This window comes from Penicillium pulvis (assembly GCF_028828015.1).
Source record: "Penicillium pulvis strain IBT 33274 chromosome Unknown contig_7_segment1_segment0, whole genome shotgun sequence".
In the NCBI taxonomy this organism is placed as follows: domain Eukaryota; kingdom Fungi; phylum Ascomycota; class Eurotiomycetes; order Eurotiales; family Aspergillaceae; genus Penicillium; species Penicillium pulvis.
This window is the reverse complement of record NW_026643079.1, coordinates 2,328,857-2,354,550: the sequence shown is the minus strand read 5'-3', so window position 1 is coordinate 2,354,550 and position 25,694 is coordinate 2,328,857. Positions and strand designations below refer to the sequence as shown.

Here is a 25,694-nt window from a genome sequence, read left to right as displayed (position 1 = left end):
TAACCCGTCTCACCATCAGCCGAGATATCAGCATCAAACAAGATATCTTATCAGTAAATCGGGCATCTAAGCATCCGGAGTAGCCGCTATATATAGTCACGTTGTGACTGAGAAGACAATCTTGGTCTGGGTCTGTTTCTTACTTTCAAAGAAGTCCTAAGACATTGGGGTCACCATGGTCTCCTCCAAAACATTTGGTCTGCCAGGATTGCTGTCTCTCCTCCTATCTCTCTCCATCAATGCCATCGCAACAATCAACCTCAAAGGTCAAACTATCGAATTTAATGGCAAGACCTACTACGCCCCTCCGACAGCTGTAGCGACACTCAAGACCGCTGCTGGGGCTCAAGTCAGCAAGACCAATGGCTTGCAGCCTCTCACAGTGATTCGGTCTGATACGTTGAAGCTCACAAGCTCTATCATCGAGTCATTGGTAGAAAATTATGAATCTATGGATGATGTTTTCAACACTGGATTCCTTGAGTATATCTACGTTGAGTACAATGGTACCCACAAAAAACCATCTGAGAGTGTATCAACACCCTCTTCTTGGGGAAATAAGTTCCTTGGATTCGCATCCGCGTATGATACCAAGGCGTCCATGAAGCTATCGTCTTCAACGAGCCTGCCTGCAGGTCCCTATTTCTTTAACCCGTCCAGCGGAGAGGTCTTTGAAGCCTATCTGCTGTATTCGGATACGATGGGCTCTTTCACTCAGGGCTTAATCGCAGTTGGTGACGATGAGTACGATGTCTTGTCAGCGAGCCTGCCCGGTTATGCCTCGTTGACAATCGGTGTTCCATCGAGGTTGTACTTCACAAAGACGACCGAAAAGCCTTTGGCAGGTGTATGTAATCCCCTTCTATATTTCTATTGGTTTCAATTTTAAGATAGAATACTAATTCTCACACAGGTTCGCCTTGGAGTCAAAGATCTCTACGATATCAAAGGTGTTAAAACTGGCTGTGGTAACCGCGCCTACTTCGACATTTACCCAGAGGCCAATACCACGGGACCCGCAATCCAATCTCTCATTGACGCGGGGGCCGTAATAGTTGGAAAGATGAAGACGAGTCAATTCGCCAACGGTGAAACAGCTACAGATGACTGGGTCGATTATCACTCCCCCTTCAATGCCCGTGGAGACGGGTATCAAGATCCCAGTTCATCTTCATCCGGCCCTGGCTCTGGAATCGGAGCCTATGACTGGCTGGACCTAGCAATTGGCAGTGATACAGGAGGTTCAATCCGTAACCCGTCACAGGTGAATGGATGTTTCGGTAATCGGCCGTCGTGGGATCTTGTCTCATTAGATGATGTGATGCCCATGTCTCCGCTGCTGGATACTGCGGGCTTTTTGACGAGAGATGCAAAATTATGGAGGGCTGCCTCTGAGGTCTTGTACAAAGATGCCGGCTTGATTTCCTACACGAAGTATCCGAAGAGTATCAAGACCATTCAATTCCCTACTAGCGCTGATACTGCAGCCGATGCAGTTTTGCTTGGTTTTGTGGACAGCTTAGCAGCATACTTGGGCGGTGCTAATGTTTCGACGTTCGATTATGATGAGTTGTGGGAGGCTACTAAGCCTTCGACTGTTTCTGCGAATGAAACTCTTGAGAGTTTGTTGAATCTCACTTACCCCATTTTGATCTCGAAGCAGCAGTATTCACTTGTTGCTGCGCCATTGTATGAGAAGTATGAGGCTGCAAATGGAGGACGGAAGCCTTTCATTGACCCAGTTCCCCTCTCCCGTTGGGGATTTGGATTGGAGTACCCAGAGTCGCAGCTGGATGAGGAAATTCTGCACAAAGATATCTTTACTCGTTGGTGGAATAGTACTGCCCAGGTATTTGATGAGAAGACCTGTTCTGACAGCCTCATTTTGTATGTTGGGACTGCAGCAACGCCAACGTACCGCAATGTCTATCGGAGGTATGTATTATCTTGTGCTTGTTGTTCAAGGATAAAGATAGGTTACTAACCAGTTGCTTTTAGTCTGCCCGGTATTCCCACTGGATTTGCATCCTCTCGCATTGCCAACTTTGCTGGTGTACCTGACATGGTTGTTCCAAGTGAGTGTTATCAAAGAAATTGAGATAGCATAAGCATACTAATCCCGCGGATAAAATAGTCGGTCAAGCACTATATAACTCTACCGTCACGCTCAAGGAGGAATATCTGCCCGTGGCGATTGATTTCATCGCCCCGCACGGCTGTGATCTTATGATCTTCAATCTGGTCAATGAGCTAGTTGAGGCAGGAATTGTCAAGGAGCCTGTTGTCGGATCGACTTTGTATGGAGATGGTGTGATTTATTATTGATTGCGAAGTCATTATGCGTTTTCGATACTATTGATACCTGACATACGCATATGTACAATGCCTGGTTCACTTCTTTCAAAATCAATCTTCAGAACGATGGAGATCATTGCCATTCTATGACTTTACCTTATCCTCAACGTAATGCCAAGTTCGTAAAGGGCGGCTATCTCCGCCCCCACGCTCAATATCTTGTTACGAGAAGTTTACTAACCAATGCACGTTGGGGTTAAGAACCTAGCATGTCGATGATCCGAGAAAAGTAAACCGAAGAGCGCTTAGCGCAACTGAATCGGTGTAAACTAATGTCTGAGTATGGTAACATTGGTATTCAACTCAGTTGGAGGACCGGAGCTATTTCGGCGGCACAGAACTTAATCATGCCCTAGTCTAATTCATTAGGCGAAATTACTTCGGCAACCCGGCAGATCTATCGTACGACATAATGCTTCTCCAGGCCCTTGAGCATCCTGAGCAACCGATTGGTCCTCTTATTACTCTTTCAAGAGCTTACGCCATGGCTTAAGCCAAGCTGTGAACTAAAAAGCTTGATGAGGCCACGCCCGTTGGTAGCGAGAGTACATACGACGAGCTTCATGTATAGGACCCACATTTACCCCGCTTGACGCTACTAGATAAGCTGCATTTGGACGAATCAAAACAACTTGTATACACACGCTCCCCTGGAAACGATTCTTACTGTACGCTCTTGTATATCAGTGTGGGCCTTGTGTAATTGGATGTGCGTGCTTCATTGCTTCTTTGGGATGCACGGCTGTGTCTGCTAAATCACTCAGCCCTAAGATTCACCTGAAGCCTCCTCTCGAGATGAGGGCACGTGGGCAGCTCAATTCATTCTCTATGAGATCAATTGAGTCATTTTTGCCTCGGGATTTATCTCATCCGCAATGTCGGATGTTGTTCCCTCGATGGATGTACCTTGACAGCTTTGATCGACCCACTTGCCGTATAAGCGTACAATGTTCAATTCCAGTACATAGAACCCCTGGTCTAGTCTGATGTGATTCGTTCAAAGGAGTTTAAATTACCAAAAAATTGGGCCCGGGAAACTGACCTTTATGCATGGGTCGTTCAAGATAGTGTCGTCGTAATAGGGTAGTGATTCCCAGTTTCTATGCAGGAACAGCACTATAAAGGTCGTGTTATCCCTTGCGTCGATTCCTGTAGAGGAGAACAAAGCAGACACTCTTCCTTCTTCCCCATTTCCTTGTCCTTTGTCGGGCTTAATTGTCATCATGCCTTCTTCTACAATCTCAGGCGTTGTCTGTGCCCTGGCCCTCTCATCTGCTGTTACTGCAGTCAAGCTCGGTGACTCGGTCATGGGCTCGGCTTCAGAGAAACAATTCTCGCAAGAGTTCCCGGAGAATTACAACATTCTGAAGTTCCACGGTGGCAATGGCCCTTACTCAGAGAGACGCTCTTACGGTATTTCTCGTGACCCGCCAGAGAGCTGTGTAGTCGACCAAGTGATCATGATCAAGCGACACGGTGAACGGTATCCTTCACCATCGATGGGTGTAGATATTGAAGCCTCTCTAGCCAAGGTCTACGGTGCTGGTATCACAGAATGGAAGGATGACCTGGCCTTCCTCGATGATTGGGAGTACTTTGTCCCCAATAAGTGCTGGTACAACGCCGAGACCTACAGCGGCCCGTACGCAGGGTTGTCAGACGCGTACCAGCATGGTACAGAGTATCGAGATCGCTATGGTGACCTTTGGAATGACGAGTCGGTCGTTCCTATTTTCAGCAGTGGCTACAGTCGTGTAATCAACACTGCTCGCAAATTTGGTGAGGGCTTCTTCGGGTACAACTACACGACCAATGCTGCTCTCAACATTATTTCCGAGTCTGCTGTTATGGGTGCAAACAGTCTCACTCCTACTTGTGACACTGACAATGATACCTCGACCTGTGACAAGGTGCCGTCTATTATGCCCCAATTCAAGCTTGCCGCCGCTCGTCTGAATTCCCAAAACTCTGGTCTCAATCTCACCGAGTCTGATATTTATAACTTGATGGGTAAGTAGTCGAGCCGTATTTCAAAAGGAATTCTACTAACTCGTTGCTTAGCTATGGCTTCCTTCGAGCTCAATGCACGTGCATTTTCTCAGTGGGTCAATGTCTTTACTCAGGATGAATGGGTCACGTTTGGCTACTTGAATGACCTATACTACTACTACTGTGCCGGGTAAGTTGCGCCAGAAGATTTGATGATCAGAACGACATACTGACTTTTCAATGAAAGACCCGGTGACAAGAACATGGCTGCCGTTGGAGCTGTCTACGTCAACGCAAGTCTCAGTCTCCTCAACGAAGGTCCGGAGAAAGCAGGTCCTATATTCTTCAACTTGTATGCTCTGATCCGTTCTTCACAATTTCATTGAGCTTCATGCTAACCTAGACAGCGCCCACGACACCGATATCACCCCAATCGTCGCTGCCTTGGGAATCCTCCTCCCCACTGAGGATCTGCCTCTGGATCGCATTCCCTTTGGAAACCCTTACGTCGCCACCGACATCGTTCCTATGGGCGGCCACCTCACAATCGAGCGTCTCAGCTGCAACGCCACCGCTATGTCCAGCAAGGGAATCTACGTTCGCCTGGTCCTCAATGAAGCTGTTGTGCCATTCAACAAATGCCAGTCTGGCCCTGGATACTCTTGTCCTCTGGCTGACTACACCTCCATTCTGAAGAAGAGCCTGCCTAACTACTTAACGTCTTGCAAGGTTCCCAAGTCTTACCCGCAGTTCCTTGACTTCTGGTGGAACTACAACACCACCACCCGTCTTAACTACCAGCATGGGCCGATCAGCTGTCAGGAGGCTGAGACTTTGCACTAGATCTGATGGCTAGTGAACTAAATCATAATTCAATTCTGGAAGTTATTTACGATGACATTCTTGCATGCCTATTGACATCGCATTGTGAAAGATTTTGAAATATATATTGACCCATACTTGGGGACGACCTAAATGAGAACATCATAATTACTCCTCAAGCTAGGTCGCAATTGCTTTTCAATTCAGATGTATGACTTTGTACTAGACATGGAGAAAAAGAAAAAAGAAGAAAGGAAAAAGAAGCCGAGGAAAATTGGCCCGACGTACCTGGAACCTTGGAAGCAGGAACATTATCCGCATTGATGGCGATTTCAACACGAATATGCCTACAATAACGTGGGATTCGCCTCTATTGAGTCCAAGAGTCACGGGAACGTTCTTTGGGCTCAACTGGATCACGGGGTCAAGCGAATTGGGTTCGCAGCGACACCAGAGATGCTAGCCAGATATGGTTTTTTTCTTGAAAGAGGAACAGGCCGTAGCGGAGGCTGTCAAAGCAATGGGATCGTTTACTCCCTAAATCGAGAAAGTTGAATGGTGGACCCTGTATAAGTGAGGATATTCTACATAAGCTTATCACCCACAAGCTGATTGCTTTGTAGTGTCAATCAGCAGTTAGCAGATACCAACTTGACAAAGATCGAGTTTTGCTAGCGGGTGATGCGTGTCACATACACTCCTCTACCGGCACTCAAGGAATGAATACAGGTGTCCACGACACCGTGAACCTTGCCTGGAAAGTAGGCGGCGTGATCAAAGGATGGAATGCATCTGATGCCCTCCAGACGTACGAGGATGAGCGTCGAACAGCTGCACAGTATCTCACAAAACTCAACAAGACGGTCTCCGCAGCTGTCTCCGGCACTATTTCAGAAGAGTACAAAGGATTATCTCTCAACGCCAATGGACTATGGACTAAGATTACATCGGACTCGATGCTTCTTAACATTGGACTGGGTGTCAGCTACCAAGAGAATACGTTCAACAAGTACCCTCTGACAGGCATGGTTTCAGCTGGGCATAGGGGTCCTGATTCGCTACTCATGGCCTCTGGATCTCGGGTTCCCGCCCGACTCTATCAATTTACTAAAACACTGGTCAATGGTCTATTATTGTTTTTGCCGGACAGCCTTCTTTCACAAAGGAGCACCTGACTTTAGCGGTTGCAGGATTACTTGAACTTCAAACCACCCTGCCCAAGGAAATGGTTCGCTTCCTTACCTTGATTGCTGGAAGTTTTGGCGGGGGTAACTGTTGTTTTGGAACACCTCGAATTGGGAAGGTTTACTTTGTTTCAGAATATGCCGCTCACGGGAGATATGCAGTATCCACTACTCAGGGTGCTATTGTGGTTCTCCGGCCAGAGGGTATTCTAGATTATGCCACTACGTTGGATGATACAGCGAGCATCGGTGCTTTCTTTGCCGGCTTTGTTGAATCTAGATGATAAAGCCGAACATGTGATAAGGGGACTTGGAACGAAGATCTACAGGTAGTACCTTTTTGACTTCGAATATGCACAGAATAACTCGGCGGACAAATATTCGCATTATTGAAGCCTAAAATTTGTAAGAATATTCGTCGTATTTACGAGAATCATCTCAGAAGGCAACTTGCCGAACTAGAAAGACAGAAACACAATGACCAACAGCAGGGGTATATGGGGAAAAGAACACACGCCCTCTTAGCAAATATTACAAGTATACGCAAAGCTTATGTACATCATGGCTGATAGAACTCATTCATCATCGACAAAGGAATTGGCCAGGCGACCAAAATAAGGGACTTCGAAGTGGTCCAAAGTGTCCACTATGAACCGATGAGTATATAATTTATGTGGAAAGGCAGCGTAGACTTACCGTCACGGTAGGCTCGCATGCTGAGAAAGCCCATCAAGGCGAGGTCGATAATAAACAAAGTCCACGACAGAAACGAGGACCAGGAAAATAGGAGATGGATTATCTATACTTTCAGTCAGATGAGATTCAACCGGAAGGAAGACTCAATACTCACGAAGAGGACGGCAAAAAGCATGCTAGATTGCCAGGCATGAAACCTGAAGTAGATAATGTTAGCTTATCTCTGAGAAGACCGTTATCGGTACTTACCGCACGTAATCGCTCTTGTGCTCGGCCAACAACAAGAACACACCTCCAGCCGGAGGCAGAAGCAAATACGCCAGCGCAGCTTCAATATCCATGCGGATTGGAAGGCTTGTTTCAAATGCCCCTAGGCTCACATGGCCCCCCTCAACATCTCGTCCAAAGCCAGTGTTGCCATGTCCGCCTCCGAAGTGGCTTGGAGACGGAAGGTCGGCAGAGGCTCTGGGCGACCGGAGGTTCGGAGACTTGATGCGGGTATCTGGGTGTGGAGGGGACAGTGCCCGCTCGATCTCGGGGGATTCGTCTTGATAGGGCGCGAAGTTCATTTTCTTTGAATGGTGAGGAGGAGAGCTATGGGGAGATCAACCGGGGAAACTTAAAGCTCCTTATCGTTATCAGGTCGCGTGTCCGCGCGTTTATGTTTTGGCCTCAGGCGCTTACAATATGCGGAAGCTTTGGGGTATCATTATTTCATTGGGCACATTGATCTCTATGAGTTTCAAGTATCATATACAAAGAAAAAAAAATCGGTTCACATATTTCAAGGCTTGGCCGCTCTTCCTCGGGTTGTTGTTCCACCACGCGCAATCCCACTGATTGGTCGCCGAGTTGTGGTTGTTGATGCTCCCCGCGTCGCTCCGGTTCGACTGGTGCTCACGCTAGGTGTTCTGCCCAGGCCAGTACTGCGCACGGTGCCCCGACTAGTCCCTCGTGCGCCTCTTGTGCTCAGTGCTCGTCGTTGCGCTTCCTCCTCTGCCTTCCGGGCTGCTGCTTCTCGTTGCTGTAGAAGTGCCTGCTCCCGCCGCTCTGCCGCTTGCCTTCTCTGAGTTTCTTCGGTCTCCAATTCGGCCACATCTTGGGTGGCACCGTGCCAATTCCGGTTGAGGATCAGGCGTTGGTTGTGTTCGGTTTGTGACAGAATTCGGGTCCATGTATTGAGGAGAGTCGATGCAGATGTAACGGTTCTCGATACAGTCTGTAGAATAAGAATCAGTTGTTCCCGTATGATAAAATAGTAAACTCACGTCCATATTCCCCTTAGCACGGTCAATGCTACCCAGAAGACCTTCAATCACTTCGTTGATTTTGCGGACAGTTTGTAATTCGTTGTGTAGGGCTGCTTCTCGTGCCTCCTGGCGATCAAACAATGTATCACCGCCATCACGGGGCTGCCGGGGTTCTGGTGCTGGTATTTCGTCTGGAGATCGAGGATTGAACTTCTTGTGTGTTCCTCGTTTCGAGGGAGAGTCCCAGAGATCTTCAGTATCCTCATCTGAAAGTTGAAGCCTGTCCATTTCCTCGGCGGTGCTTCGAGCCATTGTGGAATGATGGTGACTTATTCGTGTGGATTGGAAGGCGAAAGAAAACGACCCCTATAGCCCCTCAATCGACGTAGAGTTTAGGCCGGCCTGATCGGGCAGAGTATCAACAGTGCAGATCCATGGAACAAGAATAATCGCGGGGCCTTTAATTGTAACGGCCCAAAACCGTAGGCGGTGACGGTGGTCGGGGCGGTGACACAGAGGTGGCTGGGAGTCCAAACATGCGCCCTTTCTTTAGGCCCTCGCCCTTGATTCTCTTCATCTGCATCACCACTTCTATCGCTTGTCGCGTTCATTGATTTTGTAGAAGAAAATACATCGACGCTGATACATCGCTCTTTCGAAAACATTTACACATTACGAAAACTCATATCCTGAAGTGTGGACGAATTTGCGCCTCGCCCTTGATTCAAGTCGACTACAGCATCAATTCACGATCCGGGTCAATCGACAATCACGATTGCACCGGGCCCTGTGACCGGTATACATTCGATTAAAAGTGCGATACGAAACAAAAGGAAACATACAATCGCTATGGCGACCACCCCGCCCCCACCGTCACCATCAGCTTTGCGGATTCCGGCTGCACCGCGTCATGGTGCTGGATATGACACATTCGAGCCATATCCCACCCGATCCTCAGCTAGATTAGCAGATCAGCGCGCTTCAAGATTGAAGGAGACAACTCCGCCAATTTGCCCAAGTTCACCCAGCAAAGGCCGATCAAAGGCGTCACCAAGAAAGTACGGAAAGGCGGAAGATGCAACCATATCACCGCCAGGCAGTTTCCCAAAGTCAAGGGACGCCGAGCGAGGCTCCCACGCTAGCTGCGCTAATTACCACCACCATCCTGTCAACACCCAGCTTTCTAATCTTCCAACTTCGGGGCGCGTTTCTGAATCACACGCACTTCCAACACCTGCGAAGACACCGTCAAAGAAGAACATCACATCTAACCTTTCATCAACTGCTCGCACCTTATTTCCAACCGCCAAGATGGTAAAGCCGAAGGGTCGATTTTCCATCGACGTTGAGGACGCGTCCCCGGGCCCTCAGAGTATTCAAATCTACACTGACTCGCGGGACCGTATCCCTAAGCCCCCGACAACCCCGCGAAACCCGTTCTACAATGGGCCTTCTGAGCCTGCCAGTGATGAGTCTCACGGTGTTATTGACCCTATGACCTGTCCCACTCACGAGTTACTTCGTCTTGGCCGAGATGACGAAATAACATACAACTTGTGAGTACTCTCATCCCACTAGTAATCACGAGCCACGCTAACTTTTCCTCACAGCCGTGGTAAAAAAGTCACCAAGCACTTTGATGATGTTGACGATGAGGACGAAGAGGATGATCCCAATGATCTGGGCCTGTTCGCTGGTCGTGAGCACTTGCTGCCTGACCCTTCTGTACTGCATAATCTGAGGCCACTCCGCCGCAAAAATGTTGTACCTCGCCGGCTTTGGACTGACGATGGTCTTCCGGTTCCCCCTAAAGAAAAGGCTCAAGCGAAGCCTGTTGAGGAGTCAACCGCTGAAGATGAAGCGACTGACGATGAGGATGTTATGGAGAGTGATCCCAAGCTGCATGGTATCACCTCTCCGCCACCTGAGGTCCCTCCGTCGCCTAAAGCTATGCGCAAATTGCGCTCTCAGGCACGCCGTCATGTGGATACTGATGTATCTCCTTGTGCAAAGGGAGCTGGTTCAAAGCAACCCCGCACTCCCTTCCACAACTGGCTGCGCAAGAAGGGTGCTGATGAACAGTCTCCTGTCACTCCTACGAAACGTGAGGCTGAATCCACTCCTCTGAAGCGTGAGGCTGAAGATGTCCCCGGGTCCCTCCCAGGTCCCAAGAGAACCCGTGCTACCACCCGCCACACCCAAAGTGCATAAGTCCTCTATTGCATTTGATTTTGTTCCATGCAATCTGTTATGATGCTTTCCAGCGAAATATGGATTGTTTGAGCGCCCATGTTCTCACCGGTTTCTTTTCCTGCGTCGTGGTTCAACCGCTCTAGACTTTTGACGGTCACCAAGCACATTTGAGCATTCTTCTTGCTGTACTTGCACATCCATCTTCTTCACGGTTGCACATGCCTTTTTTCTTTTCTTTCATGATCTTCATGATCTAATTTGCTTACCCCGCCTTTCATGACTTATCTGACCCACCAGCATTGGGCTTTATCTTTTATTTTGCTTTGTTTTTCACCTGTGGCGCGTGGATCTGGAACTAGGGAATGGGAATACCAAGGTATCTAGCGTTGTTTTTTTCTCTCGGAATGGGTTAAGGTGTTCAGAGTCTTGTTTACGGACGCGTTTGTTTGATTTTTATCTATTTTGCAAGTCTGTCTCTCCTTTGGCTTGCAGACCTTATTCCCTCCCGTTCTTTATCTAAGAACTAGTCAATGTGGCTTATCCGCATATCATCTCATAGAATGAAAATTTTCCAACATGGATTATCTCTTTTTCTTCTGTAGAGTTGTCAGGTTTTACGATGTTCGCTTATTGAGTATCCATATCCGTGTAGAGAGCCAGCTGGCAAGTCTGATAATGTGTTTGTTAACTGTTCCTTTTTGGTTCATAACAGCATTATGGCACACATCTTTGCCTCGAAGGCCAGGAAATGGTACATGTAGCATACAAGATAGGTTGATCGATCCGACTATATACACATAATCAGACGAACTCCAGTTCATCGTCATCACCATCTGAGATGGTCCTTGCCTCCGGTCCACCAAGACTGTCTCGACCAGCTTCTCGGATGCCCTTGGAGGTAATAAATCGTGTCTTTTTGACACCGCTGCCATGAGGCTTATCACCGTCATGGGCGCGCTTCATAGGGCCCAACTTGACGTTTCTTGCCCTGCCGAAACTAGCCAGATTGAAGTCATTGCTGCTCGAAGGAAGGGCCACTGGTGTACTGGATTTGCCAGACGTCTTAGTATCGTCCTTGGCCTTGGACGGTGTTTCAGTGCGCGTGCGAAGATACTCGGCGCCCACGCCGCCAATTTGACCAGAGACAAGCTTCTGTGTGATATTGCGCTCGCGTTGCTGCGTTGCAAGACGTCTGCGCATCTGTTCTTCCTTGCTCTCCCTGCCTCTTCCCATCAGGCCCGCCGCGATGAAGGGGTCATCATTAGCATCAAGTAAAGCTGCTGTTCCACGTCTAGCAGCCATAGGATCGTAGGAATGAACGACATTGCGATTCCTTGAAGCCGGTGCCACGTAGTATGTTGACCCAGACATCCTGTCATATTGACCACCTTCCGGTTTGAGCCCTCGAGGTCTTTCCTCTTTTTCCACTAGTCTACTACCTTTGCGACGTTCCTCGTAAAACCCAGTTCGCGAGCCAGATCGACCGCCAGGGCCAAACATGCCTGTATCGCCGTTGACCCCGGAGCGCTGCCCTTGAGTGCGCCGCACTTGGAGATCAACGTGAAAGTCGCAGAATTCGGTTTTCCTTCCGTCTACCCACGACTGGCAAACTTTGCCAGCTTTTGTCATAGATTTGCAGTAGCCAATGTCCCGCGCTTTTCCAATCTCCAGTATTTTGTCGTCTGACGACGAAAGGGACAGGCTAAATCGTTGGGTATCAAGCTTGTGCTTTGGAGGAGGTAAGATATTAGGGTTCAAAATTGCCACGAGAGTTCCTTCGTTGATCTTGTAGTAGCGAGGGAATGCAGTATCGAACAGTAACAGGTCAACCGTCCACTTGAGGTCAGTCAAAGTAATAACCATGTATCTGCTGGTATTGTTGAGGCCATCATCGTTAGGATCCACTGATTTCGATGTGGCATTATCAGCTGTCTTCTTTTGCCTGGGTTCCGATTTGGATGCAACAATCCCGAACACCACAAAGTCCCCGTCGATTTCATCTGGAAGTTCAAATGCAGGGGCCTTGATAGTTTTTAGAAGATCGGGTATGCAGAGCACAGTTTTATCGGCCAAAGTGCGGCTTAAGAATGAATGGGGCAAAATTCGGCTCGACAGATGCAACGATGAGTAGGGTTCAAATTTGGAGGCATCTGGGGCACTTCCTGCTGAATCGACGTCCTCGGATCTTCTGGCATTGTCTTCCCTCATATTCGGGGTCGTGTGGCTGCGTTTCAGCCCACCAGGTTGTGGGCGGCTAAGTGATCGAAGAATCTCCTCACGATTGAATGCGTATGATTCTGGTTCTCGGCTCGTAAATGAAGGCAGTGATGACTGGGCTTCATGCGAAGCTGCAGCCCTGAAAGTCTCGATTTCTGCTTTATCCACCTGAAAAGCTGAGCTGCGGCTTGCTTGCACTCTTTCCTTTTTTTCCAGGCGAGATTGTTCAGCCCGTTCAGCTACTCGGCCCTCGGCCATCCGCTCACTAAAGCTCTTGATTCGATTAGTCCCCCCGCCGCCTGGAGAAGTTTGAGGCCGTGGTGGGAACATGTCACTTGTGCGAGACATTGCACCGCTGCGCGTTCCAAGTTGACTGGTAGGCCTTGCCTCCATTCTTGGGCCTGGCGGCCGTTTCAATGACACATCGCTTGCTTTCCATCCTTTATCGATGCCCATTTGATACCTTCGAGGGGACCAGGGCTCAGGAGCCGGCGCCGCGCGTCTCGTGGGTGATACGGGCACCTGGACCTCGTCGATACGGGCTTTTCGCTGGCTGGGCGGGGGGCTTCTTGGAGCCATGATCTTGCGTTGAGAGCGCGAAGCCGACTCAAAGCTATCTTCATCGTCTTCTGTGTAGGATGTGGCAGTGCCAGACCGACCACGGGACTTTTGGAGTTGTTTCAGCTTAAGGCGAGCCTGGATCTCGGCGAGCCGCAATTCCAGCGTCTCCTCGTCCTCTTCCCCATCGTCTTCATCTTCATCCAAAACTTGGCTCGCTTTTGACCGGAAATTCGGGGTTGTATTGGAGCGTTTCAAAGGTGAAGAGAGAAGCTGTCGGCGCTGCATGTCCTGGTATTTCCTTCGGCCCCCCGGAGAGCTCAACAGAGCTTCTCGAGGTGATTTTGGCGGCCAACTGGTCTCGGCCACTGCAAAAAGCACTGGTAAGCAACAGACTGGATCACATGGGTTATCAGACTCACTTTTGTCCCTAAATCAAGGGAGAATCGGTCAACAACGCCCGTAGACAATAAGCGTCATTCCCCGCAGCACCAGCCGTTTTCGCCGCGGCTGAACGCACAATGTCCTTCTGTCTGGCAGTAACGATTTTTGGGAGTGAACTCCAAAGTCAAACGGAGAAAAAGAGTCTCGGAACAATAATGTGTAATATGAGCCACACAAATTGCTAGGGATGCAGGAGTGGAAGTGATGGATCACACATGCATGACTGACACATGATTGGGCGCGTCCCGGCGCGTGTCGCGATTTCCCTCTATCCTTTAATTTCTCGCTCCTGCCACTTCTATACACTACACTCTTTACACAATGCCTCGAACCCGATCTGCTGCTCCAGCCGAGCAGCCAAAGTCTACAGAACAAAAGACTTTAATTGCCGCTGAGAAACCTACCAAAACATTCATCCTGCCTGCGTCCACCAGTGCCGACGCGCGCTTGGTCTCCCTTCCAAATCCGCAATCGACCGAGCTAAACCGTTATTTCTTTTGCCCTGAACGTGGTCTTTTTGAATTCACAGTAGTCGCTGCACCTTCTCACCAGCCTCGAAGTATTCTATTTACTCCTTGTGCGCGGGAGCCGATTTCTGTGTCCGATACTGAGAAGCCCAGTCCCTCTACTGGGTCAATTTCCAAGAAAGCAGACCTCCTCGTCGCAACACCCATTGACCCAGTCTTCTTCTTGGTCCCTCTTCTTTCTCCTTGCTCAAAGTCAGGCCAATCACTTTATCAGCCTCTGGACGATATCATTGATTCCAACGATGACCTCCCTCCCCACTTGCGCCATGTTCTCTACGACGACAAGTTCCGCAACACCCTGCTCGCGCGCGCAGAGGCCATCTGCGATACCGTGGAGGCTGGCGACGAGAAGATGCTCCGGTTCAACGAGACAAAACTTCTCAAGGAGTTGATTGCTAAGGCTGAACGGATGGCAACACAAGGCCTGCCTCTAAGTTTAGAAGAGCGGTTCATTCGCCAGGCATTGGCTGCTCCACTGATGTCGGTCAAGAGAGACGACGTTGTTACTAGTCATACCCCAAATGCGAAAGAAATTGATGGCGAAACAAGCACCAATTCAGATGAAAGACAAGACTCCCCATCAACAATGACAACCACTACCACCCCATCGGTGTCTACGCCAGCGGGCGAGTCGACGCCTGTGCCTCAGCCTGCTGGTGAAGAGAGCTCATTTGCGGAGAATGTTGCTCGCCTGCTACGCATCTCTACTGCCCTAGCATTCATGAAAGAATCGTACCTGCCGAAAGCTCTGCGCACTCGTATCGACGAGCTTCTCGCTGCCCCCGAAAGCCCATTGGATTTCAAGCCTTTGACGGACCGTCTCAAGGAGCTTGTTGAACTCCGTGCTGAAGCTCACTCGTCTCGAACAATGTCTGACTTCAGTCGGAAACGTGGTCTCGATGACGAGGAAGTCGAGGCTCGCGCGGAGAAGAAGCGCAAGAAGGATGAAGAAGACAAGAAGGCTAAGGCTTCGGAGTCTCGGGGCGTTCGTGATTTGAAGAAGGTGAATACTACTGGCATGAAGAAAATGAGTGACTTCTTCGGAAAGGCTGCAGCGAAAAAAACATGAACGCCATATTCAAAATATAATTCAATTTCGTGCTGCGACAGCTCATGGCCCAGCTGAGAAAACGCAGTGGGCTCTAAGACGATAGTCATTGAAACAAAGCCTGACCTCATCCCGTCCAGCTTGGGTATAGACGCTGCAAACTCTAGTGTCTTGGCAGTATCCGAGGTCGACAGCAGGCCAGGGCATATATGAGATGCAACGTCTGCAACGTCTGCTTCGAGCATATGATTTACTCAAAGGATCTTAGATCCTCGACCACAGTTCCTTTGGCTGTACAGGTCTTGCCCATCTACAGTGCCACTGGGCATGAACTCTATAAGGTTCTAGGCCTTGGAAACTTGGTGGTCATCAGAACATCTATATTTTCACACATCAAGCTGGAAGAACTATTAATTAAAATATGACATTCAGTAATTTCACAGAGCAACCTGATCAATAGCAGCGCCAGTAATCCTATAGTCAAGAGTTAGTAATGAAAGAATCGCTTGAATGTTGAAAATTAGGAACAACTTACACAAACGATCCGTTTGACGGCTTGCTAATAACCATAGCCTGCTCCAACTTCTCGGCACTGATATCAGGGAAGTGCTTCAAGTAGTACTCATTCCGCAAGGCTGTTGTTACAGCCTCGACCTTGCCCTGAGGCAACATGTGAACTGTACAGCCACCCCATCCAGCACCAGTCAAACGACTACCCCAGGTACCCGCTTTCCGCGCAATGGCACAAATCTCATCTACCTCGGGAGCACTGCACTCATAATCGACCCGACACGAATCCTGAGACTCATTCAGCAACTGACCCAGGTAATGAATGCGCTTCTCATCCAGCTTCGAAGCATTAGCCAGGCAAGCCTTGAAATCCAACACGCGGCGCGCCTCCTTGAAGCAGTGCAGCGCCCGCTGGCGGAGACGGAATCGCTCAGCTTGCACGGGAAAGGCAGACAAGAACTTCGACTCCAACTCCGGGACGGTGATGTCCAGAAGCTGGGCCATCTCCTCGCGTGTGTATCCCTCTTCCTTGGTGAATAGATCCTGCACTGCCTGAATGACGGAGTCGATCTGGTACTCCAAGGGGTCGCCTAAGCGGCCTTCCTTGGTCATCAGCTGGTTCTGGAAATTGCGCAGGCTGTAGCCCAGGGAGCTGTTATCCTTGGGCAGTGTGAGGCCGAAGTTCTTGGCCAAGATTACGGCGGACAGTGTGCATTCTGCCACGCGCAGGTTGTAGTGGCGGGGTGCGGTGTCGGCCTTGTTTGAGGTGACGAAGCTCTGGGCCATGAGGAAGGTAATTTCGTCTGCTGCGGTTGGGATGGGGACGTGCTCGACCTGGAAGGCAGGGTAGAATTGGGTGTAAAGTAGAAATCCGCGCTTTGAGAAGATGGAAGCGGCCTGGTCCATGCTGTTCACATTTCATGACTTGTTAGCATGGTTCTTCTCCAATGAGCAACTAGTATGCCATTTCTTACCCGCCGGAGTATACACCGACTGCACGCTCGGAGACGACGGCCAAATCCAACAGATCCTGCTTCGACACATTGTGGTTATTGGCCTTCATGACGGCCAGAGCACTGGCGCAAACAAAGGCAGCACTGCTCGAGATACCACCACCGGGGGGCACATTGCCGTCGACCAGAATTTCCATGCTGACCGGAGCCGCGCCATCTGGTCTCTCCTTGCGCAAAAACTTCAAAGCACCGGACAAACCAGCTTTGAAGTAGTTGATCCATTCGTGCTTCTTAGGGTCGATCTCAATGTCTGTATCATGAGGCACGTTGAACTCGCGTGTAGGGAACTTCTCCGGCGCAACATTGGCAATCTTAATGGTAGTACCAGAGTTGCCGGGGGAGATCTTGACGGCCATAATCACGTCGACGCTAACGGCGGTGGGTAGAACATCGTAGAGGGAGTAGTCGATGTGCTCGCCGATAATGTTTACACGACCGGGGCTGCGGGCCACAAAGTCCGGGCGATGATTGTATTGCTTATTGAACTGAGAGATCAGTCCCGAGAAGCGCTTCTGGTGTTCAGCCGCAACTGAGGTCACGGAGGCATCGTCGGTGGCATAAACCTCCGCGATAGATTCTGTCTGCGGGACAAGCTCCTGGGACGACATGGCGGGGCAAAGAGATTAAGAAAGGGGAAGAAAGAGATACAGGAAAGGTGAAACTAAGGAGGAAAGCAATTAATTAAATGCAATGTCAGAAAAACCCGCAAGCGAGGGGAGATGACGCCCCAGTTCCAACCCCGGGTAAATTGGAATGTTGGTGGGGGAATCGGTCCACTGTTCATCTCCGGTTTCCCTTTACAGCGCAATTGTGGTTAGTCTTTGCGGGGTCGCAGTTGACCCTGGCCCGCACAATCTCCCTTGTTCGCCCCCATTGGTGCATATTGGCTGAATATTTCCAGGCTGTCATCAGTCCAGCAACGCCATACCATTTTGGTTTGGTTTGCGCCCAGTTTCCAGGAAGATGTATATGCGGTGGCGGGGTGTATTAGTATTCCACTTAGGTCTACGCCTCCGGAAACAGTTTTTCCGTAATCTTAGAAGCCATTGCAGTCAGTTCCATCTAGGCAGGGGAATAGCATTAGGTAGGTCGGACGGACAGTTGACCAGAGTACATTATGATATGTGGAAGGAGTGGTATGGTACAGATGTCATTCCCGGCCCGAATTGATGAGATCGGAGGCCCGGCTTTCCGTCCCAGTTCGGTATCCCAGACAGATTCGGGGAAAAGAAAATACGTATATCCCGTCGGCTAATAACAGGGATCGGCCTACTGTGGAGGTCACCATACTTAATTGATCCCACTTGAGCAATTTTGCTACAAACTTGGAACCGAGGCATCCTCTGTACCCAGAGTCCAAGGTTGCTCGAAAGATATATACATAGATTACATATTAAATAACAATAATTCATCCGACTGCACGATTTTCTCGTATTATTTCCCAGGCTAGTAGCATCTCGCTGCAGCATATGTCTCCTCGCATGACCAAATCTATGTACCTTAGTCATTTCATGCATAAACATCCACAATAGCACGAAAACGGTTAGATCATGTGATGCGCCGATTCGCGCCGAGGTCGGAGGTGCGGAGAACAAAATGGGGATCGCAGCCAATCACACACGCCGAAATTGAGTCAGACCGGTCGGGTGCTTTTTTCATTCCCCCAAAGATTCACTAGCAAGGGCCAATTGCCTCTTTTCTTGACTCACCTTCAATCTTGTTTGCTGGCTTGGTCGTCTAAGATGCTGCCTCTCAGACAATCAAAGACCGCTCTGCGGTCCATTCACATCCAGAGGCAACTTACCTCTGGACGCCGGCCATTCTCAACTTCATTTGTGGCTTCGGCGCCCCACCGCTCTTCTCCTCAGAAGCGTGCCTCGAGCACCGCGACGGCCACCACGTAAGTGTTGCTTCCAGCAGCAGCAGAGCAAAGGAGCAGAGCAAAGGAGTCAATGATACTAATGATTTGGACAGGACCCCTCGCCCTGTGCCTAGCCCTGCCTTCAACCAAGAACCCCATCGCAATGAGGTTTCGCCTCTTCAGAACCGTCAGCTCCCTGAGCTTGATGACTCGTATGTTGCTTTGAATTTTTATGCCCAGCGTGCAATAGGATCAAGTTCATCGGACTGACATTGAATCAGTATGGTTGGAATGAGCGGTGGTGAGATCTTCCACGAGATGATGATGCGTCTTGATGTGAAGCACGTCTGTGAGTAACAAAACTTTATTCCCTATTTTGATCTGTCACTGATTCATGTACAGTCGGTTACCCCGGTGGTGCCATTCTTCCCGTTTTCGACGCCATTTACAACTCCAAACACTTCGACTTCATCCTCCCCAAGCATGAACAAGGTGCTGGCCACATGGCTGAAGGTTACGCCCGTGCATCAGGCAAGCCCGGTGTCGTTCTGGTCACATCTGGACCAGGAGCCACAAACGTCATTACTCCCATGCAAGATGCCATGTCCGATGGTATCCCCATGGTGGTGTTCACTGGCCAGGTCGTGACTAGCGCCATTGGTACCGATGCCTTCCAGGAGGCTGATGTTGTCGGTATCTCGCGTGCCTGCACCAAGTGGAACGTGATGGTCAAGTCGGTTGGTGAGCTTCCTCGCCGTATCCAGGAGGCTTTCGAGATCGCCACCAGCGGTCGCCCTGGACCCGTTCTGGTCGACCTGCCCAAGGATGTCACCGCCGGCATCCTCCGCAACCCCATTCCCATGCAGAGCACCATTCCCTCTCTCCCCAGTGCGGCTACTATGGCTGCTCGTGAGATGAGCAAGCGGTCCCTTGATACCACTATCAGCCGCGTTGCCAAACTCGTCAACCAGGCCGAGAAGCCCGTCCTCTACGTTGGTCAAGGTCTGCTTGCTCGTCCTGATGGCCCCGAGATTCTGAAGGAGTTCGCCGACAAGTGCTGCATTCCTGTCACCACCACCCTCCAGGGTCTTGGTGGATTTGATGAGCTGGACCCCAAGGCTCTCCACATGCTTGGTATGCACGGCTCAGCTTACGCCAACATGGCTATGCAGGAGGCCGATCTGATCATTGCTGTTGGTGCCCGTTTTGACGACCGTGTTACCTTGAGTATTCCCAAGTTTGCTCCTCAAGCGAAGTTGGCTGCCGCTGAGGGACGTGGTGGTATTGTGCACTTCGAGATCATGCCCAAGAATATCAACAAGGTTGTTCAGGCCACCGAGGCCGTCGAGGGTGACTGCGCCGACAACCTCCGTCTCCTCCTGCCCCATGTTAAGCCTGTGGCTGAACGCCCTGAGTGGTTTGAGCAAATCAACGACTGGAAGTCTCGCTTCCCTCTGTCGCTCTATGAGCGCCAGGAAGTGGGTGGCCCTATCAAGCCCCAGACCGTCATTGAGAAGCTCAGTGATCTTACTGCGGACATTAAGGAGAAGACCATCATCACCACTGGTGTGGGTCAGCACCAGATGTGGACTGCCCAGCACTTCCGCTGGCGCCACCCCCGTACCATGATCACCTCCGGTGGTCTTGGTACTATGGGCTTCGGTCTTCCTGCTGCCATCGGCGCCAAGGTCGCCCGCCCTGATTGCCTTGTTATTGACATTGATGGTGACGCTTCCTTTAACATGACTCTTACCGAGCTGTCCACTGCTGCCCAGTTCGGCATTGGCGTCAAGGTTCTTTTGCTGAACAACGAGGAGCAGGGCATGGTCACCCAATGGTATGTTCCTTCCATATTCTAATTACTCGAAGCTCGGCCTGCTAACCACAACCACAGGCAAAACCTGTTCTACGATGACCGTTACTCTCACACTCACCAGCAGAACCCCGATTTCGTCCCTCTCGCCAAGGCTATGCGTGTTGCCGCTGACCGCGTCTCCGACCCCGCCGAGGTCGAGGCTAAGCTGAAGTGGCTGATCGAGCAGGATGGCCCTGCTCTTCTGGAGGTCATCACTGACCGAAAGGTCCCCGTCCTGCCCATGGTTCCTTCCGGCCGTGGTCTGCACGAGTTCCTTGTCTTCGACGAGGCTAAGGAGAAGGAGCGCAAGGATCTGATGCGCAGTCGTAACGTCGACTTTGCTGTCCGCAAATGAAAGTCTTGAAGCCAGCCAGCCGGCAATCAAGCTAGCCTCCAGAGGGGATGCCGGTCCATGTTTCTGACCGTCACTTATTTTTACCGTTGATATCCATGGCGTTTCTACTTTGGCGAGTTCACCAAAAGCGATTTGGGGAAATGCTGAACTCGAAAAAATTTTCCTTCCAAAAAATCACCGCCCCCCTGCAGATCGACCGTGATAGGAAAAGTTATACCTGTTGCACTCACGGGTTGCTATTACATCCCCTATCCCGAGTAGCTGGATCAGATCAGGGGATTCCAAACAACATGCATTATGTGGTTATTCAGTTACTCTCGGGGTTTGTTTTCGTCCATGCTGCCTCTTTCATTACGTTGTGTATATAATGTTCATGTATTGCGAATCATAGGTCGAGTTTGGGGATGTGCTGTTCCACCATGGAACATGCATCGAAAACATTTTATCTGATCATTCCTTCAGTACTAATCGCGTACGCATGCCTGCTCTTATTGAGGATGTGTTGTCTATGAAGTAAAAGTCTGCCGGTTCCGCGAAGTGATCGTTCGATGCGCTGCGGATTATTCGTACCTTTCTCCCTCCGCTATAGATACCCTGCTTCTTCCTCATGTCCATTCTTTCTTCCCTTCCCATACCTTTCCCATCTTCCTTCTATCTTTACTTGTTTCCATCTTCTTGCATTACCTTCTCACTACCTGACCACCCCCCCCTCCTCTTTCCTACGTATCTCCTCTCCTGTCATATTCCCACTCATCTTAAATCCATCCTTCATCTACTCCATCTCCGCCATCTTCCCATTCTCGTTCGCGTCTTTCGCGACTTTGATCGGCTTTTCGTCCAACCCTCCTCCTTAGTTGTTCGTCTCAGCACAGAGCAATCGTCAACAAACTCAGAGAACATCATCATGGCCTCAAACGGGTTCGTATCTCTCCATGCTGACAACTATACATGCTAACGTAAGAAGGATTTGTTATGAGTTCCAACGGACGGGCGGCTGCAGGAGGCTCAACTGCAGATTTCGACACTTCAGAGACGACCAGGTGCCCGTACAAAACAACAACGCACGCCGCCAGAACCAGCCTCGCCAAACAAACCGCTTCTCACAAGCAGAAAGAGAGCTTCAAGAGTGGCAGAGGGATTCTGTTCTGAGCCACAAGTTTACTCGAGACTTTGATGGAAAACTTGAACAGTTTTTCGTGAAAGCACGTCGTCTTATTGACACCGATGCAGATTCTATGCAGAATGTAATTCAAACTCTCGCTGAAGAGCAAGGTCTGCGTACCATCTTCATCCTGCTGCAACAAAACTTTGATAACAAGAATAAAGAACGCATCTTCGGCTCGCAGGTTATGCCCTTTCTGGAGATTATCACTCATGTGAATGTCTTGAGCTCGTTGATTCTGTCAAGGCATGTGGGCACGATCTACTCCTCCTTATTCGGTCTCAATGGATCCTTTGCAGCCGGGGTCCTTGGAAAAATTTGCGACATTCTTGAAAGGCCTGCTGCAGACGAGACAATTACCCGAAGACTAGAGGTATCTTTGATGTTTTTTTCCCGCATCGTCGATCTTAACTCGACGGCTATGATCCAGCAAAGTCTTCACAGCGTTGCAAAGAGGTTCGAGGATATTTTCCGTGCCATGGTTATTGCCCATGGGGAAGATGAACTTCACCAGGTTCGCGCATATTTGGACCGTCTTCAACGTCGCCTGGAGGTTGGAAACTCAATCCCGAAACGGTCGTCCGTTCAGAGAGCAACCGAAGCACCTCGTCATCCCCAGATTCTTCAGCGTGAAGGCCCTGGCGGTCGCCACGGCAATGACCATGCCAACATCTGTGATATAAAGATCATGCCAAGCTGGGAAGAGATATCCAGTACTCGCTCAGAGTATCTGCCAGTGAACGATCCAACACAGTGGCATCTCGGCGGCTTGGTTGGACTGCTAGATAGGAACTTTCGTCTTCTGAGAGAGGACACAGTTGGCCAGCTTCGTGATACTGTCCACAAAACTTTTGACAATCCGTTAGATGTACAGAAACGTGTGTATCATGGGGCAAGTGTCGCGGATTGTCGGTTTGACTGGTTTATTGGCCTTGAAATCGAAGTCAGATTTCCTCAACCTAAGAACCTGCAAGGAAAACCAACTGCTGAACGAGAGGCTTGGTGGGAAAACTCCAAACGCCTACAGCCGGGTGCGCTTGTATGTCTGGTCAACCAAAAAACGACAAAAATTCTATTTTGTACGGTTGCTGAAGAGAAGGGCCCAAAGTACGATGTCAACGGTGATAGAGAGAAACCTGGAGGTGCGTTGTGGAGGCGGCCCCAGACTGCATCGGTATTGTTGACGCTCGTTGATCCTCAGGAGATGAACGTGAAATCCGTTCTGGATCTATACAATGGAACCAGTATCCACTCAGCCCTCGTCGAATTCCCTGGAGTCCTTCTACCAGGGTTTGAGCCCACGCTGAAGGCTCTTCAGCTGATCAAGGATATTCCTTTTTCAGAACTTCTCATGCCTTCACCTGAGCTGTCACGATTAACTCCTCCCTTGTATTCTCTGAGACCGGGTTTCGCTTTTACCCTTCGATCACTGATAAAAAATCGAGATGATTTCTTGGTTCACCCAAATCAACCGGTCGACATACAAAGATTGAGCATAAATTCGACTCTGGATGAAGCTCAAGCTGCAGCTCTCGTTCATTGTTTGCAACACAAGGTTGGCCTTATTCAAGGACCCCCTGGTACAGGCAAAAGCTACACAGGAGCAGCCTTGATCAAGGTTCTTCTAGATAGTAAAGAACAAGATCAGCAACGTGCGAGGCCGTGTCTGGGCCCAATCGTGTGTGTGACTTATACGAATCATGCTCTGGATCAGCTCTTGGAAGCGTTACTAGACAAAGACATCACCTCGAATATCATTCGAATCGGTGGTCAGTCCAAATCAGAGAGACTAGCCTCATTGAATCTATGCGCTGTTGCAAAAGGCGTGGAGAAAACGAAGATGGAGAAGGGCTTCTCATCTCAGGAGCGTCGTGGGATGCAACAGGTTGAAGTCGACTTCAACAAGCTATATCTCCAGAAAGAAGTCTCTCCTACTGAGCTAATAAACTTTCTTCGCATGTATTATCCACACCATGCCCAAGAATTGTTTGGGCAGGATCAGGATGAATTTCAATCTGCCACATCCGAAACCCCTAGCTTTATCATCGAGAGTTGGGTGAATTCGGGTCTCACGCTAAAGTGCGAACCTCGGAGCGTGGAAGAACTACAGCCTGCTAAGCTGTACGACATGTCCCACGAGGAGCGCCAGATTGTTCACAATCATTGGGCTGAAGAAATCCGGGCAACGGCCTACAAAGCGGCCATTGAGATGGTCAACTCCCACACCCTTGCCAAATCTCGGTATAACCATATCCAGGATGAACTGTATCTCCGTTGTCTGCATGATGCGGACATTGTAGGAATGACGACGTCGGGTCTTGCCAAGAGATTGAAGATGCTTCAAAATTTACAGTGCAAGGTTGTCTTATGTGAGGAGGCCGGAGAAGTCCTCGAATCTCATCTTCTGACAGCTCTTCTTCCTAAACTAGAGCATTTGATCCTCATTGGAGATCATCAACAGTTGCCACCGCATGTTCAAAACTATGATCTCTCCAGAGAAAACCAAAATGGTGGATCACAGTATTCCCTTGACGTGTCGCTCTTTGAGAGATTGGTAAATTCGAACGACAATCCAATGGGATGTGGGCTACCCTTCAAAGTCTTAAAGACGCAGCGACGAATGCATTCTTCAATCGCGCAGCTCATTCGTGATCCTTCGTATCCGCACCTCAAGGATCACCAGATCGTTTCAAACTATCCTGAAGTACTTGGGATGAAGAGAAGACTATTTTGGTTGGATCACCGGGTCCCAGAAGGCCAACTGTCAGACGTGGAAGAAGCGTCAACTTCTCATTGGAATGAGTTCGAGATTGATATGACAGTTGCACTTGTCAACCACCTCACTCGCCAGGGTGGATACAATGAGGGGGACATCGCTGTGTTGACTCCGTATCTGGGACAGTTACATCAGTTGCGACGGAAAATGAGTGATTCTGTTGTTCTTGCGTTGAATGAAAAGGACCAGGACGAGCTCAACAAAGCCGGCTTCGAAAATACATCCGGAACAAACATATCGGTCGTGCAAACACCTTTGTCCCACGTTTTAAGGGTGTCAACAGTCGACAATTTTCAAGGGGAGGAGGCTAAAGTGGTCATTGTATCACTTGTCAGAAGCAACAAAGCACACAACTGTGGATTTTTGCGCGCTCCTCAACGGATCAATGTCCTCTTGTCTCTGGCTAAGCACGGAATGTACCTCATTGCCAACTCTGAGACATCAAAACATATCAACATGTGGGCCCATGTTATTGAATGCTTACGTCGGGGTAATAACATTGGGCGAGCATTGGAACTGCAGTGTCCACGCCATCCAGATACGCCTATTAGTGTCTCCAAGCCGGGAGATTTCCTTCGGTTCTCCCCCGAAGGAGGTTGTGATTTAAGATGTGCCAAACGTCTCCCATGTGGCCATTCTTGTCTACAGAAGTGTCACTCTGATCTTCTACACAGCGCAGTCAAGTGCCTTGAGCCTTGTGATCGGTCCCGAGACGGATGCGAACACGCTTGCCCGAGCGTATGTGGTGAAGTCTGCCCAGAGAAATGCATGGTCAACGTTGACCAAAAAGACCTCAAGCTTGGATGTGGCCATAGCATAAAAGAATTGCCATGCTGGCAGAACCAAGATCTCTCACAGGCTCTCTGTCCCATACTCATC

The 25,694-nt window shown here is 49.6% G+C and overlaps 11 protein-coding genes across 11 annotated transcripts; 7 read left to right on the top strand and 4 right to left on the bottom strand.

Moving 5' to 3' along the window:
• Positions 1-175: 175 nt before the first annotated feature.
• Positions 176-2,325, top strand: N7503_008851 (uncharacterized protein; the record flags this gene model as incomplete). Its single annotated transcript, XM_057068398.1, has 4 exons — positions 176-847; positions 914-1,935; positions 1,999-2,075; positions 2,135-2,325. The coding sequence occupies 4 exons, from the start codon at positions 176-178 to the stop codon at positions 2,323-2,325; spliced, it is 1,962 nt and encodes a 653-aa protein (XP_056919253.1).
• Positions 2,326-3,578: 1,253 nt separating this feature from the next.
• N7503_008850 (histidine phosphatase family protein) lies at positions 3,579-5,187 on the top strand (the record flags this gene model as incomplete). The annotated part of the gene is made up of 4 exons (XM_057068397.1): positions 3,579-4,365; positions 4,417-4,534; positions 4,592-4,696; positions 4,752-5,187. 4 exons carry the CDS (start codon positions 3,579-3,581, stop codon positions 5,185-5,187), a joined length of 1,446 nt encoding a protein of 481 aa, XP_056919252.1.
• Positions 5,188-5,885: 698 nt separating this feature from the next.
• Positions 5,886-6,634, top strand: N7503_008849 (uncharacterized protein; the record flags this gene model as incomplete). Its single annotated transcript, XM_057068396.1, has 2 exons — positions 5,886-6,291; positions 6,357-6,634. 2 exons carry the CDS (start codon positions 5,886-5,888, stop codon positions 6,632-6,634), a joined length of 684 nt encoding a protein of 227 aa, XP_056919251.1.
• Positions 6,635-6,925: 291 nt separating this feature from the next.
• N7503_008848 (DUF4870 domain-containing protein) lies at positions 6,926-7,615 on the bottom strand (the record flags this gene model as incomplete). Its single annotated transcript, XM_057068395.1, has 4 exons — positions 6,926-6,996; positions 7,047-7,149; positions 7,201-7,243; positions 7,296-7,615. 4 exons carry the CDS (start codon positions 7,613-7,615, stop codon positions 6,926-6,928), a joined length of 537 nt encoding a protein of 178 aa, XP_056919250.1.
• Positions 7,616-7,830: 215 nt separating this feature from the next.
• Positions 7,831-8,608, bottom strand: N7503_008847 (DASH complex subunit DUO1; the record flags this gene model as incomplete). Its single annotated transcript, XM_057068394.1, has 2 exons — positions 7,831-8,265; positions 8,315-8,608. The coding sequence occupies 2 exons, from the start codon at positions 8,606-8,608 to the stop codon at positions 7,831-7,833; spliced, it is 729 nt and encodes a 242-aa protein (XP_056919249.1).
• A 537-nt stretch (positions 8,609-9,145) lies between these two features.
• N7503_008846 (uncharacterized protein) lies at positions 9,146-10,507 on the top strand (the record flags this gene model as incomplete). The annotated part of the gene is made up of 2 exons (XM_057068393.1): positions 9,146-9,852; positions 9,907-10,507. 2 exons carry the CDS (start codon positions 9,146-9,148, stop codon positions 10,505-10,507), a joined length of 1,308 nt encoding a protein of 435 aa, XP_056919248.1.
• Positions 10,508-11,290: 783 nt separating this feature from the next.
• N7503_008845 (Mcm10/DnaG-type zinc finger protein) lies at positions 11,291-13,552 on the bottom strand (the record flags this gene model as incomplete). The annotated part of the gene is made up of 1 exon (XM_057068392.1): positions 11,291-13,552. One exon carries the CDS (start codon positions 13,550-13,552, stop codon positions 11,291-11,293), a length of 2,262 nt encoding a protein of 753 aa, XP_056919247.1.
• A 477-nt stretch (positions 13,553-14,029) lies between these two features.
• Positions 14,030-15,304, top strand: N7503_008844 (uncharacterized protein; the record flags this gene model as incomplete). The annotated part of the gene is made up of 1 exon (XM_057068391.1): positions 14,030-15,304. One exon carries the CDS (start codon positions 14,030-14,032, stop codon positions 15,302-15,304), a length of 1,275 nt encoding a protein of 424 aa, XP_056919246.1.
• Positions 15,305-15,720: 416 nt separating this feature from the next.
• N7503_008843 (uncharacterized protein) lies at positions 15,721-17,414 on the bottom strand (the record flags this gene model as incomplete). Its single annotated transcript, XM_057068390.1, has 3 exons — positions 15,721-15,757; positions 15,819-16,700; positions 16,768-17,414. 3 exons carry the CDS (start codon positions 17,412-17,414, stop codon positions 15,721-15,723), a joined length of 1,566 nt encoding a protein of 521 aa, XP_056919245.1.
• A 1,134-nt stretch (positions 17,415-18,548) lies between these two features.
• On the top strand, positions 18,549-20,877 carry N7503_008842 (acetolactate synthase catalytic subunit; the record flags this gene model as incomplete). The annotated part of the gene is made up of 5 exons (XM_057068389.1): positions 18,549-18,706; positions 18,781-18,879; positions 18,949-19,016; positions 19,070-20,504; positions 20,562-20,877. The coding sequence occupies 5 exons, from the start codon at positions 18,549-18,551 to the stop codon at positions 20,875-20,877; spliced, it is 2,076 nt and encodes a 691-aa protein (XP_056919244.1).
• A 904-nt stretch (positions 20,878-21,781) lies between these two features.
• Positions 21,782-25,635, top strand: N7503_008841 (uncharacterized protein; the record flags this gene model as incomplete). Its single annotated transcript, XM_057068388.1, has 3 exons — positions 21,782-21,795; positions 21,842-25,305; positions 25,490-25,635. The coding sequence occupies 3 exons, from the start codon at positions 21,782-21,784 to the stop codon at positions 25,633-25,635; spliced, it is 3,624 nt and encodes a 1,207-aa protein (XP_056919243.1).
• Between the last annotated feature and the right edge of the window lie 59 nt (positions 25,636-25,694).